This window comes from Megalobrama amblycephala, linkage group LG14 (genome assembly GCF_018812025.1).
Source record: "Megalobrama amblycephala isolate DHTTF-2021 linkage group LG14, ASM1881202v1, whole genome shotgun sequence".
In the NCBI taxonomy this organism is placed as follows: Eukaryota; Metazoa; Chordata; class Actinopteri; order Cypriniformes; family Xenocyprididae; genus Megalobrama; species Megalobrama amblycephala.
The window spans coordinates 40,039,212-40,056,152 of NC_063057.1; the positions used below are offsets into that span (position 1 = coordinate 40,039,212).

General features: G+C 34.3%; 1 protein-coding gene across 1 annotated transcript; it reads right to left on the minus strand.

Annotated features, from left to right (window-relative positions):
- Positions 1-1,734: 1,734 nt before the first annotated feature.
- On the minus strand, positions 1,735-5,924 carry ponzr5 (plac8 onzin related protein 5). Its single transcript, XM_048155829.1, has 4 exons — positions 5,747-5,924; positions 3,843-3,954; positions 3,121-3,275; positions 1,735-3,032 (listed from the first exon to the last, which is right to left on the minus strand). The coding sequence occupies exons 2-4, from the start codon at positions 3,934-3,936 to the stop codon at positions 2,910-2,912; spliced, it is 372 nt and encodes a 123-aa protein (XP_048011786.1). The 5' UTR covers positions 3,937-3,954; positions 5,747-5,924; the 3' UTR covers positions 1,735-2,909.
- Between the last annotated feature and the right edge of the window lie 11,017 nt (positions 5,925-16,941).

A 16,941-nucleotide genomic window follows, 5' to 3' on the forward strand; every position in this document is an offset into this window, starting at 1 on the left:
CATTTTAACCATGTGTAAACTAAAATATAATCTAATAAACTGCAATTAAGGCACATTGAATGTTAAAATGTCTTTCAAATATAATGTTAAGTGGGTATCAAAACCCATTTTACTCTTAGTAATTCATTAATTGAATAAAAGTCAAAAACAAAATAAGTGGTATTGCCCATGTTATTTCAAAAGAGTCATGTTAAAGGAGTAGTCCACTTTTAAATACACTTTTCCTGATAAATTTACTCACCCCCATGTCATCCAAGATGTTCATGTCTTTCTTTCGTCAGTCGAAAAGAAATTAAGGTTTTTGATGAAAACATTCCAGGATTATTTTCCTACGGAACGAATGCAGCACCAGTTTCGTTTTTTTCCGTAACTTGAATAGGGAAGGCGTAGGACATTCAGCATAAGCGTTATGAAGAATGCGGAAGTGGAAAGTACGTTCAAGGCGATATTTTGTTTATAAAGCATAAACGGTTGTATTTTTTTCGAAAATGACCGATCGATTCGCTAGATAAGACCCTTATTACTCATCTGGTATCGTTTAAAGCCCTTGAAGCTGCATTGAAACTGTAATATGGACTTTCAACCTGTTGGTAGCCATTGAAATACACTATAAGGAGAAAAATCTCATCAAAAACCTTAATTTCTTTTCGACTGATGAAAGAAAGACATGAACATCTTGGATGACATGGGGGTGAGTAAATTTATCAGGAAAAGTGTATTTAAAAGTGGACTACTCCTTTAAGTCAAAGAGTAACCTTTCAAATCAATTTAACATGAAGCCATCACAATTGTACCAGAAACCTGATAAAATGGTGTTAAATAAAAATAAACTGTTAAAGTGAACAGTGTTTTTTTCTTTTTTGAGTGTGAACCCCTAACATAATAAACTCCACCAATAAAAGAAATAAAGTTGCTGCTTTTGTAACAGTACTATGATATCCCATTGTCTGAGACAATGGCTTGTTCTCTGCTCCCAGCCAATCAAATGTCAAGATGTGACAAGTGGTGCAGTGTGGATATTTGTTCTTCTGTGGCCTTTGGAGAGGTGTGGTTATTCTAAAAACAATCCAGTAAAGCGGAATTCACATTTTAGTGCAGAAGACTTGGAATGTTTAACATATTTTATAGTAATATTCACAAAGCAGCTGTACAAAATGTTATTGGTTAGTTCATCCAAAAATGAAAATTTTGGCATTAATTACTCACTCTTATGTCTTTTCAAAGCATCTTCAAAACACAAATGAAGATATTTTAGATTTTGGTCCCTCCATTTAAAGTCTGATGGTTTCAAATGTTCATAAAGTGATTGTAAAATAAATCCAGGTGGTGCAAGTACTGAAAATTCCCAGCATACAAGTTATAATTATGAACTTCACGAGGACCTACGTAATTACAGTAATTACAACATGGTGTGGACGCACCTTTACATTTACCATATTTGAGTGCTCTATGTACGTTCGCTGTGAATAAAAGCCTAAATTACAACTGTTCATTATATAATGCGATCGTTTCTCTTAGGAAGACTTTGATTAAACTGCTCAGTTCATTTTACAATCTCTTTATGAATGTTTTGAACCATCAGAGTTTCAAAAATATCTTCATCTGTGTTTCGAAGATGAATGAAAGCCTTAAGGGGCTTGGAACAACATGAGAGTGAGTAAATGATGACAGAATTTTCATTTTTGGGTGAAATGTCCCTCTAAGTAAATATAGTAAAATATAGACATACCAGAAGACCATCAAACTGTTTTTATTAAGGCAATAAACTAATATCATCATACTTTCACCAGCTGATTAATCACAGTGCATTAAAACAATAGTTTTATATTACGTATAAGTTTTCAGTTTTTTTTTCTTTAAATACACAAATGTAGCATTATCTAATTAAATATTCATTCATTTGCTTACAATTCTGAACATTTTCTTGACACATTAGAAGTTAAAGTTTTTTACAAAGTGATTTCTCTTTTCATCAATTCATAAATCAGAAAATGTGAACAGCCAGAAAAAATAATTAAACCATAAAAAAAAAAACATTTTCAAGGAATAAAATGCTATATAAATCAGGTGAATGTTATATGAATAAAACTTCTATAAAGACCTTCAGAATATAAAAAGGAACAAAACTGCTTAAATGGAGATTCTGACTATATGAGAATAAAATCATTTGGAGAAAACAGCCTTTAAAGATAAGTATTGTAAATTAAATTTACACATGCAAATTGATAAAATGCCATAAAATAAACACTTATTTTCCTTCCAGTAGTATATTCCACAAAATAGGACTAAATCTAAAAATTGACCTAAAAACTTTGGTTTTGCCTTAAGTGTATTAATGAAACAAGTACAATGATGCAGATCTAATGTCACTGAGGCCCCATTTACACTAGTGTGTTTTCGTTTTAAAACGCCATTTTAAAACACAAACGATCCTCGTCTACACTGGCATTTCCACAATGTTTCAGAAACGACGAAAAACGCATGTCACATGACCATTAATGCACACTGGGCTTGCGCGTTCAAGTGTAAACAGTTGCCTCAGTATTAAAAAAAGCAGTTTAACTGCACAATGGCTGCTAAAAATGACAACAAAGCCAGCAAAGATTGCAGTTCAGTCTCCATGTTATTATTTACACAGTGGTCAAGAATACGCAGAGCGAACATGGACAGCCACGCCAACTTCAAAAGTCTCCGTTTTGATCCGTTTTCAAACTAAAATGGGGTCTACAGCATTTTCGAAAGTCATAGTATAGTGCATAGTGTAAACGACAGGCGTAACCGTAGCAAAACGTAAGCGTTTTAAAACAAAAACGCACTAGTGTAAACGAGGCCTGAGAAGAATGATGGTCATTTCATTTGTTACTAGTGCAGAATACTGAAAATAATGAGGAAGTTGTTGCTCAGGGCATTCATTTTGCTCGATTGTTGATGAGTGTGATGTTTTGCTCACGGTCATTCATTTCTCGAGACATCTGACACCAGGCGCAGACGCCACAGAAAGTGGAGTAAAGACAGTCATTACAGATAGTACCCTAAAGAGAGAGAAACACTATAAGTACCCAGATTTAAGATATCGCTTGGATAAAACTGGCTTTTAAATAGATTCCCGTTTATCCAAACCTGGATTCCATAGCGAGTGCGCACAGATACCCGCATGGCCATTGTTATTGGAGGAATGCATCCAAATCCATCGAGCAGAGGCAGACACAGACACTCGCCATGCTTGCGAGCCGTCGAACAGGCAAAACAAGGAAAGCACCAAAATGAGAAACAACCTAGTTAGGGATGAGAATGAATCAAGAAAGAGTTGTACATGTAAGCAACATTGACATTCACAATTGTTTAAAGACATGACTCTCTGGAAAAAAACTGCTGCATTCAGCAACGCCACTTTAATTATCTGTCCTAACACTTGATTTCTGCTGCCTTCACATGTTATCAGAATTATCGTATCGTACGTCATCATCATTTTTTTTAAATAATTGTAATGATTCATTCGTGGGTATCACGTCCTGCCCTACAGTTTTTCTTATTTGAGAAGATATATGTCACAATAGGCAACAAAAGACTATTGCAGTTTCTGTCTTGTGCCCACTTTAAAAACTATGACAGGCTTAATTATTGTACAGTCAACCAGTAATTATAGCTAAATAAACTGATTACACATTATCCCGTACTTAAATGGTTCTGGCACTCCTCCGGGGAGCCCTTTATACACACATTTCAGTCATGTTCAATGATGTTGGCACAGCTAGTTTCAGCAATACTATTGAATAGATACAAAAGTGACACTTCACCCGCATAGACACACCAAAATCAACAAAACAAAGAGAGAGACTCACACTCGGGTACGTTCTGGCAGCAGTCACAGATTCCAGAGCTCCACTGGTTGGAGGTGTGTGACATGACAAAGGGCCGGGGCTGTTGAGAAGTCATCCTGTTTATTGCGAAATCCTTGAACAGAAACAAGAACACACAGGCATTTAAGTGCATACACTGCAAAAGATTTTCTACCTCAGTTTTTTTTATCTTGTTTTCCACATTGAAACATTCCTAAATCAAGATAAATTTATTTACAAAGTACTCAAAATATGAGTCTTGTTTTCTGAAAAAATTATCAACGTTAAGAAACTTTATGCTTAAAACAAGAAAAAATGTCTGCCAATGGGGTAAGAAAAAACAAACTTAATTTAAATGGAAAAAAAGAGTTTTCTTACCCCATTGGTTGATATTTTTCAAATTTGTCTCGCTTTATATTTTAACTGTAAAGTCACTTAATTGTAAAACATTTTCACAAAATAAGGCTTATGTATTTTGCTTCTTGATTTAAGAATGCTGATTCATTTTTATTTTGTGTAAACATATAAACTACAGAACATGCAAAAACAGTCAGGGATCATTAATAAAGGTTATTTCATGCTGGCCCTGTAAAGGTGCCAAGAGTTTTTTTTTGGGCAATGATGCCATAGTAGAATCGTTTTTGGTTCTCCCAAGAGGCTTTCAGTGAACAGTTCTTAAAAGAACCTCTTCCCCCCCCAGTAAGACAATTTTTAGTGTGAAGAATATAAATCTAAAGGACCTTTTTCGACTATACAGAACCTTTTGCACAATGGATGTTTAAGTTTCTTTATGGAACAATATATACCAATAAAGTACCTTTATTTTTAGGAGTGAGAGGTTTATGCCCTGTCTATTTGTCATTAGCATCAGCATAAAAATGCTCATGTGTCGTATGGTCATTTGTTTATCATTTTCAAACCATTGTTTTGTTCCAGTGTTGCTTTAAAGACTATTACACTTTATTCTTGACATTTTGACAAAAACTAAGCTTGATATTTAAATCAGTATATAGTAGCTGATTGCATGTAATCTGGATTGTGTAATCAGATTCCAAATATTCTACTTAATAAATAGATTCAGATTATAGTTAATTTTTATTGATTACATAAGTACTTAATATTCACAGTAATTTATTAATTATTTCCTTGATTCTCAATAATTCTTATTTTCTATCTTTCATCCTTATTTTCATCCTTTTGATAACATTTCTTAAGTATGTTCAGAAAGTCTTCCACTTTTGTGGAATTACACAAGTCAAGAGCCCACACGGCCTATAAAATATTTAATCTTTTTTGCGTTTTAATAGTTAATAGTTTTTTTTTACATTTTTATGGTTTCATTAATTATTGGCTTTTTGTCAACTTACAAACTCCCTGCAGTTCCTTCACAAACCCTTGTTTGGGAAACCGATGCAATGTAACATTTAATGCACTTCATTTTGTGGATGAAAAATTTTCAACATAATTTTATATCACTATAGTACTAGATTATCTTACTCAAATTTATGTGAAAAACTAGTTTATTAGAATTAAAAGTCAAATGTAATCCAAAAGTAATCCAAAAGAAGTAGTAGTTTTTTTTTTTTTTTTTTTACCTAAAATGTGTCATGTAATGGATTACATTAATAACTACAATTTTCACTGTGTAATTTGTGTTCAGTAATGGACTACAATTTGTAAGTAATCTACCCAGCACAGTGACAACAATGTTCAATATATTACACAAAATCAAAAGACGTAGACGTCAAGTGGCCCTGGACCATCAGGTCATCCTTATTGTTGAGCCCTAATTTTTTTTTTATCTAAAAAATAAAAATTATTTTTGTCTTTTTTTAACACTGCCCACCCCAACCTGTGTCTTAAAAACATAAAAACTAAAATTGAATAATCTCAAAAACTGCTCTTACCTGAGTGCGAGACTAGAGACGACTGACAGACTTGTTCATTCACAACTGAAGAGGCGAAAGGATGGAGATTAAGTGTCAAGACTTTCTCACAAAAAGATACGAGTAGGTGTGCATCTCTATTAAAGTACTTCCTCGAACTCACTGGTCAGGTTAGTGATGTCACTGCTGATAACGCCCATGACCCTCCACCTGAAAATCCATCATCATGCAGTTTTAACAGGGGCATAGTTTCACTGGAGGATGAAGACTCTATTGTTTATCTGTACGTGTGTATTATGCCTGAAGTATGACTGAGTAAACATTTTTGGTTGGCTGAAATTAGCTATATGATAAAGGTCAAAACAAGCTGTTTGCTAGAAGGAAATGTGTGAATAGACAAGTTCTTAATTCAACTAGACGGACCAGTTATCAACACCTACACATCACTTTTCCATTGTGGACTGAAGAGATGCCATATCTATTGCAAAATACAGAGAAACATTTGAATGATATTTAACTGTAATCTCTTCTGACAATGTGTTTCAGCATGTAAGGCTTTTAAATAAAGGCTATCAAGCAGTTAGTTTTTTTCTGAGATGATACCATGACTGGTTTTTGGGTATGAACACTGCCTGATAAAATGTTCACATTCTCAACATGTTAAAGTGGTTTTCTCACTTGATATAGATTTCAATGAAATTCATGGTTAAAGAAATTTTAGTCATGGTAATGTAGGAAATGAGGAATGAAGAGCATGTATCTTCAGCAGGGATGGGCAGTATTTCAGATACATGTATTTAAAATACGTATTTGAAATACAAAATACTATTTTGTATTTTGTATTTTAAAGCCTTTGGAAAAAAATCAAATGTAATTTGTATTTAAATACATTTAAGATGAGTATTTTTGTATTTTCAAAATACTCAAAATACTTTGAGACAGTCATCCTCTTTATCAGGGTGTTGTTTTCATGCATCAACTAGTTGTGTTTGAAGCATTAACCTTACTGCATGTTAGGGATGGGTGATATCATATGACAATATCGTAGATTCGTAGCGATGATATAAATTGTGAATCGATGGAACTTTTTCTAAATCGTTTACATAGATAGGACTTTCCGCTTTCTCTTTAGCTTTGTGCAGTTGAAGCCTTTTTTATTCTTTCGCAATTCGCATGGCTGTACGCCATGAACCTGCTTACTGCGCGTGCTCCTCAGTAAACCTACGAGGCTTTTATGCTTGACGTGCTCTCCGTTGTATAATTCTGTGAAACGACAGAGGGCGACTGAGTAATTGTTCTCCAGACCACCAAAAAGCAGCGATGAGAGGAAGTAGTTTGCCGAATAATTTGTCAAACACCTCTTATACTATGTCAAACACTCGTCTCATGAGAAATTTGTGAATAAATGGATTTCTTTACATGTAAACCGATTAGATTGTGGGTCATTTTGACGACACATGTGAAAAAGTTTTTTAGTACACTTCTTAAAGCTGCTGTAGGTAACTTTTGTAAAAACATTTTTTTTACATATTTGTTAAACCTGACATTATGTCCTGACAGTAGAATATGAGACAGATAATCTGTGAAAAAATCAAGCTCCTCTGGCTCCTCCCAGTGGTCCTATTGCCATTTGCAGAAATACACCGCTCCCGGTAAGAAACAACCAATCAGAGCCAGGAGGAGTGTCTTAGCAGTGTCAATCAATCAAGCTCGCGTGCGCGCTGATCTCACCCCTCCCATGCACAGTGTACAGGCGTCAAATTCAAGATTACCGGTGTGCCGCAGCTTTGTTTATGGCGAAATAAAACGATGTTATATGCAAAGGACCACCCTGAAATCTACAAGAAACCATGCCATACATAATTTGTCAGTCCTGTTTTGAAATTATCTTAGTTGTGTAGTTCTTAAAAAATTAAACAAATCAAGCAGGGATACTTACTTGTCAAGCAGAAATGTGGCTGACTCTGCATCTGTTTTTAATCCGTTCAGGATACATAGCTCCCTCCACCTCGGAAAAGCCGCTCCGATATTTACCCTCGTTTTATTTCGGGCTCTATCTAATTCTTTCTTTTTGGCTTTTTTATCATCGTCATCTGTCTTTTTCCGTTTACCCGTCTTTATTTTATGAGCAGGTGCCACTCGAGGAATTGGCAGTTTGGATTGTTTTTCCGCCATAAGCAAAGCTGCGGCACACCGGTAATCTTGAAGCCTGTATGCGCTGGCGCTGTGCATGGGAGGGGTGAGATCAGCGCGCACGCGAGCTTGACTGATTGACACTGCTAAGACACTCCTCCTGGCTCTGATTGGTTGTTTCTTACCGGGAGCGGTGCATTTCTGCAAATGGCAATAGGACCACTGGGAGGAGCCAGAGGAGCTTGATTTTTTTCACAGATTATCTGTCTCATATTCTACTGTCAGGACATAATGTCAGGTTTAACAAATATGTAAAAAATATTTTTTTACAAAAGTTACCTACAGCAGCTTTAAACCCTAACCAAATAATCAAGTTAAAGGGTCATGAAACCCCAAAACACTTTTTTTGAGATGTAAACAGATATGTATAGGCTGCACATCATTGAAAGCACTAAAGGTACTCATTAATGTTATTCATAAGTGAAAAATAGTTATTTTTGCATTTTTCAGAGCGATTTCTGTCTTCCTGTTTGAAAAGCCGAGTCGGAGCAACGTCACAAAATATGACGTCATCGTGTACTTTCGAACATGCTGATGTAGACCGTTTCGAGCGATTCTCAACATATATTCATGACATAAAGCTCATTCAATCCAATCACTGCGCTGTAGCTGTACCAGCACAAATGGAAAATATGTTCGCATTAGAGATCGCATTACAGCAGAGAATTCAAATAACACAAAAGTGCAGCTCATTCTCCTCTGCCTGCTCTAGCTGCGTTCAAACACGCGAGCCGTAGGCTGTTTCCCTCAGCACAGCAGCACATGTGTTGTTTGTATTTTGCTCACGATGCGGTCAGAACTGGAGTTTGAATACGAACACATGAAAAATACGATTGTTTTTATGTTATACATGCAGAGCGCATATGATCGGTTTCAGCGCGGAGCTCCGCGATGAGTTTAATAACACTAGCCACGTGACACATAGCGCATACAGAATAAAGTATCCGTGTTTAAAGTTATTTCACACATTCTCCTGCACCAAACATTAACCAGCACAGTGTAGTTATACACACATATTTCATCAAGTCTTCTTCAAATGAATTATATGTGCAAACTGGACACTGATACAGTGGTGTAGCCTATCTGAACGTGACGACACGATTATTCTAAAAGACTGATTTTGAGACTGCAGTGCTCGTAAACGTAATCAAAGTAACCTATTATTAGCCCTATTAAATATTCTTTCGCATTTCTCCCTTGGGCTTGGGAGTTTGTTGACATTTTCTCCGTGCATATATATTAATATTCATTATTCTGTATAATGAGTGTGTTGTATGTCTCTGTTTCATTGGTTGTTCTCTCCCCTCTTCTCCCCCTCTACACTCCCACTTTTCCAGAGCTTTACACGCCCATTTTAACAGAGTTTTTGAAACTCAGAGGTGTGAACGACCAGGGTAAAACAGGGGGGTTTCATGACCCTTTAAACCCAGTAAACTTGAAATTGTGACTTGTGACATTAGAACAAAACATATTAATATGATAACATATGTATAACACTAAATTGAACAATACTGTGTTATATATGTTTTTTAATTCATTAATTATTTTATTTCAATTAACGATTGTATTTAACACAACCATTACTTTATTCATTATTTCTGCTATGCAGGCTTATTTTGTAAATGTAATCATTTTATATTTTACAAACATGGTGCTTTATGAAAATGTAACTGGACACATTTCCAAATTGTGATTGTGTTTACCCATCTATGCAAATGTTTGTTTATGTAGAGACGAAATAATTAGGTTAATCATTGTCTGTCTCCATCAGTTTAGTGTAGTGATTGTGTGCATTTGTGATGAAAATGATGAAAGATACACTACACTTTTAGTTTTATTGTTCACCAAAAAAAAAGTGCCAAATGATTTCTAATTAAAAAAGTTTTTATTTTAGATAAACTTTATATTTTCTAATTATGTATATAGAAACAAATAAACTTTACATTAAATAAATATAAAAGTTACTATACTACTTGTGTAAAAAAAAGCATCAAAAGAGTTTGAAATTCAGTTTTTGCTGTGGTATCAAAACTGATATTGATAATTGTGAAACCATGCCATATATTGTTACTGTGAAGTAAAATTAAGATTTTGGTCATATCACCCATCCCTATTCTTTGTACATAGCAGAAAAGATTCCCACAGTTTTACAGTTTTTTTTAGTAGTGTTCACCATAAGTAATAGACTACATTGTAACCTTGTCAGAAGTATATACAGTAAATGGCTGCTATTTTGCACTACATATGTTTATTTGTAATTACCAGCAAGGAAGCAAGCACTTAAGAAAGAGAGAGAGAGAGAGAGAGAGAGAGAGAGATGACAGAGAGAGCAGAAATGAGGTAAGTTTCTAAGTAGTTGCACACATCTAAATGCTTTTTGGCATTCAGAATAGGCCCAGATAGATTTCAGCCTAATAGGGATACCTGCACTGAATCTTCAATTTCACATGTATTTTGTGTATTTTCAAAATACAAAATGCTGTATTTGTATTTAAATACATTTTCCCACACAGTATTTTGTATTTGTATTTAAATACATTTTTCCACACAGTATTTTGTATTTGTATTTTAAATACATTTCCATGTATTTACGCCCATCTCTGATCTTCAGCAGGATTCTTAATCGAGAATGCGGCACTGCAGTCAAAGGCTATATTACAGAAACATCCTCACTTAGAATTTGATCCTATATCTGATAGGTATAACCATTGCAATTTCGAACTTTTTACAATCTTAAATCGAAGATTAAGATTAGGAGTTTCTGAAATACAGCCTGTGCAAATCTAGAACCTGCCCAGACTCTGTAGTTTCATCAGTCTCAATCCAATCACTATAACTTCAACTTCATTATCATAGAGATAAAGCATTTATCATGAACAATGGCCACCAATTTAAAGATTGGTACAGGGCACTAGATGATAGCCTCAGTAACCCGGCTCATTTGACTTACAATGAAGAGAACAGGTTTGCCAGAAACCTCTTGACTATCAAATAAAATATGCATGTAAACAATGCATTTTTTCTTAAAGGGCAATATTGTGGAGGTGAACTTGAAATTCAGCCAAGAGCAACAATCTGCCTTTTACTGTCATTTTTAAAGCTTTCTATTAATTATAAAGCTTATTTATATGACATATTATCTGTATATGTTTAAAATGAGGACAACTAAATGAAAACATCTTGCTATATAAGTGCAAGTTTATATAGGCCTAGTTGATCATATAACACACACACAGACTTTAACATGTAAACCCTACATGTCGTCATTTTTAAAGCTTTCTGTTAGCTTATTTATATTAAATATTATCTGTACATATTTATAAAGATTTAAACTAATTTCTTAATAATAAATGTGAAAAGAATTAAAGGTATAATAATTACATAAATGTCAAGAAACGGACAGAGGACCCAAACGCAAAGGTACAGGAAATAAGTTTTATTCTGTTCAATAATAAACTCAGGCAGTCTGCCGTCCAAAGGCAGAAAGAAGTTGCTGGACGCAGAACTGGAAAACTTAGGAAAAGGCTTGAAAACTCAGGAAAAACATCTCTTGTCGCAGACAGCGAAATAGGCTAAATTACACAAAATATTTTTTTTATAAATAATTATTGCTAAAATCCAGACGTTTTGTCTTTAAAAATCTTTCACTATGTAGTCAGTGTGACACTTAAGTTGGAGCAAGAGAAACTGGGGGTCTGTCTTGTTAAAAAAATGTTGTCTTTAACACCTATTCAACCTTAACTATCCATATGTTTAATTCGTTTTTTAAAAAAATTCACTGGACAATTTAGGGTGCGTTTACACGACAATGATGTACTAAAGATGGTAATATATTTCCTTTAACGTTTTTTGAAAAGTTTCACATATCAAAACAATCCGCAAAAATGGCAAAAAAAAAAAAAGCTGTATTATTCACGCCAGCCAGTAGATGGCGATGTCACTTTGTAAAGAAACTATGTGCCTATAGACTTTTTATTTAGTAGGTTTATCAACAAATATACACATGTATACAACCCTATTAACAACAACATCACAAAAAAAGTAATACGCACCTATAGACTGTACACGTTAAAAGCATACGCATGACGTCACTGTTTTCGCAAATTCGTGTTTTTGTAGTTTACATGGAGACAATAACGGTTGTTTTCAAAACCTTGTACTTTCAAAAGTTTGCATTTTCAGGCCGCCAAAATGCCATTTTAAGTTGAATTTTTATGTAAAGAGCCCCCAGGTCTTATAAGAACACACTATTCAAAACACATCCGCAAAAATAAATAAAATCAAATGCAATAAATAGAAAATAAAAAAGAACACATAAAAGGCAAAACTCTAATGGAATTCCCAAAATATAGAAGCAAAAGAAACAACAGTATATCACAGAAGACCATTTTAATATAATACAAAAATATTATTCTTTATTTTGATTATTATAGTTTTATGTAAAATTCATAATCATTGTTTTGATTTTAATATATTAATTTTGGAGAAAAAAATAATTTTTTAAAAAAGTTTGATTATATACTCATATTTTCAATTAATCTTTCCTACTGATACTATCATAAAAAAGTATTGACAATGTGGAAAATTAAAAATAGATTGGTGTAATCATATTACAGGAATGGGCAATAATGAGCAAATTGCTTAGCGTAATTGTTTTTATCTGAACTGAACCGGTCAGACTTGTTATAGTATTAAAAGCTAAGCTCCTTCAGTTTTTCCACCCCTACCAATCCCTCATCACATCTCATGACCTTTTCATGAACTCATCTTCATGATGGCTTAACTGAAATCTTAAGTGGTTTAGTAACTATTTTCATTATGTTTTGAACTGAGATCAATCTGTCCTGATCGGAATCATATAATCACAGGTTTCAGGGAACTAGATGTGATGCACATCATAGATACAGCAGTGTTTAATAGGCTTTAGAGTTGCCATTGGCATGCACAGATGCCCGTCCCTTAATCTCACGGCAGATCTGACACCAGGACAGCGAACAGCAAAAGCAGCCATAAAAACAGTCATTGCACACATCACCCTAGAAAAAAAGAGAGAGAGTAAGAGATTTGGAATGATGCCAGATTTACATTAACTTTAATTTTTACATTAACTGTCATACCTGCAACAATCACACAGCATCTTGGTCATTCTGAAATGCCTGAACCAAAGTCTGTCATCAGAATGATTTGGTTTCATTCTCTCCAGTAGCGTCTCTGTCACATTGCAAAATGTTGAGTGAGTTCCCAAACATCTACCTTTAAAAGCAAGATAACAATGCAGCATTTATTGTTTTATCCTTGTGCTCTGAGACACAAGTCATTTATAATGTATGAAAAAAGAACCACTGTGGATCAAAATCTGATTTTTATTGGAAATGCTGCTTTATTCACAAACATTTTATGTGATGTTTTTTTTTTTTCATTTCACACTTAAGTTAAATTCGCAACAGTATATCATTAACAGTATATCACAGCAAAGATATATTTCACTTAATGGCCACCAACAATAATGGTCGCTAATAATAAGGGGAAAAAATGTTGAGTCTTTTGTCGAATCTTTAACAGCAAGATGAAAAAACAAGTGCTTTGTTACTGTACTTAGACACTACTGTACTTAGACACTCACTCACTCACTCACTGAGACAAAGCACCTTGTTCCATCCAGATTATTTCAATACTAAATTCAGTTTCAATTAAAAAACAAAACAAGTCATTCATTACTTGCAGTTTGTCATAAAATAGTAATAAAAAAAAGAAAGAAATCAGATCATCACTTTATATGACTCCAGTCTGATATGAATGAACAGATTTCTCATGCCACTTGTATTCTAATGCAGCATTTCACAACCGGGGAGCTGTGTAAAAACTCCTTCAAACATTTTTAAATTGCTAAAATGTGTGTAAAAAAATCATTTATTATTATTTTATACATTTTAACCATAAATGCTCATCTTGAACAAGCTCTCTTCTTCTTCTCTATTTGAATTCCAGCAGTGTAGACACTGCTAAGTGTATTACTGCCCTCCACAGGTCAAAGTTTGAATTAAACTGTCATATATATTTTATGCTAGTGCAAGTATATAACAATTAGTTCAAACTTTGACCTGTGGAGGGCAGTAATACACTTAGCAGCATCTACACTGCTGGAATTCAAATAGAGAAGAAGAAGAAGAAGAAGAAGAAAGCTAGTTCAAGATGAGCATTTATTGCTAAAACGTATATCATTTTTAATTTTTTTTAGAAAATGACAGATCGTTTCTCTAGATAAGACCCTTATTCATCGTCTGGTATCGTTTAAAGCTCTTTGAAGCTGCACTGAAACTGTAATTTTGACCTTCAACTGTTTGGGCTCCATTGAAGTCCACTATATGGAGAAAAATCATCTGTTTTCATCAAAAACCTTAATTTCTTTTCGACTGAAGAAAGAAAGATATGAACATCTTGGATGACATGGGGGTGAGTAAATTATCAGAACATTTTAATTTGAAAGTGGACTAATCCTTTAAGGTTATGAATAAGCTGGTGTGTTCCAAAACAATGACAAAATTCACATTTATAAACATTCAAAACTTAAAGTCTCTCACTTTTGCTAAAATGGATCACGGTTTTTCATGACATCACATCACACTTCAGCTTCGCATCAAATCTTCGGTCCAATCAAATGCTCTCTACAATCTGAAGTGCCGCCTCCTCCTACACTGAAGCTGCGGATGAATTCGGTCATTTGTTCACACATTTACTAGTTTCTACATGGTGAATGACACATAGTGCACTATATAGAGGATACAGAACAATTCAGACAGTGTAAATATGGTTTCCTTTGATGCAAATGAAGTCCATTAGTGTCACATGAATGCGAGCAGCACAGTCTGCTCCTGGTCCAGAGACACGAGAGCACAGAGCGGATCATATGCGCGAGTCGGCTCAGACCACAAAAGGTATCGGACCATTTGAATTCTGCACAGAATGCTGTATATAAGCGATATAAAGAACATTATGAGGAGAAACGGTTAGAGATTAGAAGGAAACTGAGATTTTACTGAGTCTAACGGCTCTGGCGAGCTGTAACATAAACGAAACGCTATTGGCTTTTTGAAAAAAAGGGGGTGAGGCTGTTCGATATATCGCCCTGTCTTCCTGTTTCAGTTGAAATTATGTCAACACATTGAATAATGCTGCGCATCCCAACACTCTTCAGTGGGCCTTTAAACCATTTAAGCGCGACAAGACAAACAAGAACACGCTGTGTGAATGTTCTCACACACACACACACAATGCACAGAATCAAGTTCTCTTTCATGCTTGAACAAGTAATAACGCACACAATTATTCCAAAATGTCAAGTTTGTCAAGTATACTCATAAGAGCAGTTAAATAAGTCTTAAATAAACGTAAAGACGCATTTCAAATCCGCGTCATGTGCAACCTGCTTGTTAAGGAACCCCGTTTCTGGGTCCAAGACTCGACTCGTTTCTCTTGAGAATGCCGTCTCTATGAGTGCTATTTAAATTTTTAAAAAGTTAAACATTTAAAATACAGTCTACACAACAGTCTCTGTGCTCACAGTGTCACAGACATTAATATTTTAATGATTTATAAGATGAATCACTGTCTGGCCATCTGGGATTATGGTATGGAGATAAAGGTTATGATTATAATTTTTTGGTAATTACACCACATTATGTGTGTATATTAGCACCGTTTGTTGTGTTCTTTTGTTGTGGTAAAAGCATTGTATTTGGATCAAATTTGAATTAAATTAAAATTCAAACCACAGTTAATTATGTCTGTAAAGAGTGTTATGCGCAACCTAACTTCCGTTTTCGGTAAAACAAGATTAGATTGCTTCTGGTTTAGGTCTTTTGTATGTGCTTAATGAAAAATTAGCTGCTTTATTCAAGATAACTTGAGCTTAAGGAGGTGGAACCACTTGGAAGGCGATCATTTGTTTATATAAACCATATACATTTACATTTATTTAGAAAATGACCAATCGTTTCTCTAGATAAGACCCTTATTCTGGTATCGTTTAAAGCCCTTTGAAGCTGCACTGGAACTGTAATTTTGACCTTCAACCTTCTGGAGCCCACTGAAGTCCACTATAAGGAGAATAATCCTGGAATGTTTTCATCTAAAACCTTAATTTCTTTTCGACTGAAGAAAGAAAGACATGAATTTCCCTTTTTTATTTTTTTTTAGTTCCTAATGTCCTAATCCTTTACTGTCAATTCTTGTATAGCAGTACTAGTGATAATTTTAACACCAGGCATGCATCAAAGGGATGTTCTTCACTTCCTGTTTCAAAAACTAATACAAAGCAACAAACTGTAATGTAAAGAGGACTGAAAATATAGAATGATTTGCCATCAGATATTACATTATTTTTAACAAGTATAATGCATTTAAAATAAAATCATTATAGGAAAATGTAATGGCACAATACATAGAAAATTGTTAATTTTGATATTTGGAATGAATTTTGGGTTTGTATGTTTTATTGACTTGACTTTATTGTTGTTGAATAATGTATATTTACTTGTTGGGACCCCAAGAAGAGTAGCCACTATCTAGGTAATGGCTAACGGGGATCCAAATAACCAGGAAACCAGGAAGTAACACGTTCTCTGCAGACTCAAAAATATTGTTTGCCAATCTGTTTCTACAATAATACTGTATTATCACATAGGGAGCTATTGCTTTTGTTTCAGTGTGCTTATATTTAAATGTGACATAAAATTTGTTGTTTTTTTAAGCATATTTTATTTTTATTAGAGAAAGAAAAAAGGGGGTTACAGATGATATTAAAGTCAGTTTACACATTATCTATTTATATCTATGGAGTTGTTTCAGAATGTTTCCTTACTTGCACCTCCATTTCGTGTCTCTCTTCCATTTGTGGTGCAGCAGTAGCGAGTAAGTCTCACAGATCCGGCTTTTAACGCGATCGAAGCAGATTCAAATCCGCCTTTTGCCAAGCTCGCATTTATTTTCAATAAAAATGTAAATAATGTTCTAAAAGTGGAAAT

What these genes read in the sequence shown, in the direction of transcription:
- ponzr5 (XM_048155829.1), bottom strand. Translation starts at nt 3,936, where the DNA reads ATGACTTCTCAACAGCCCCGGCCCTTTGTCATGTCACACACCTCCAAC. An exon ending in CTGCCAGAACGTACCCGAGT is followed by an intron (nt 3,276 to 3,842) that starts GTGAGTCTCTCT and finishes ATCCCTAACTAG; the next exon opens with GTTGTTTCTCATTTTGGTGC. An exon ending in GCACTCGCTATGGAATCCAG is followed by an intron (nt 3,033 to 3,120) that starts GTTTGGATAAAC and finishes CTCTCTCTTTAG; the next exon opens with GGTACTATCTGTAATGACTG.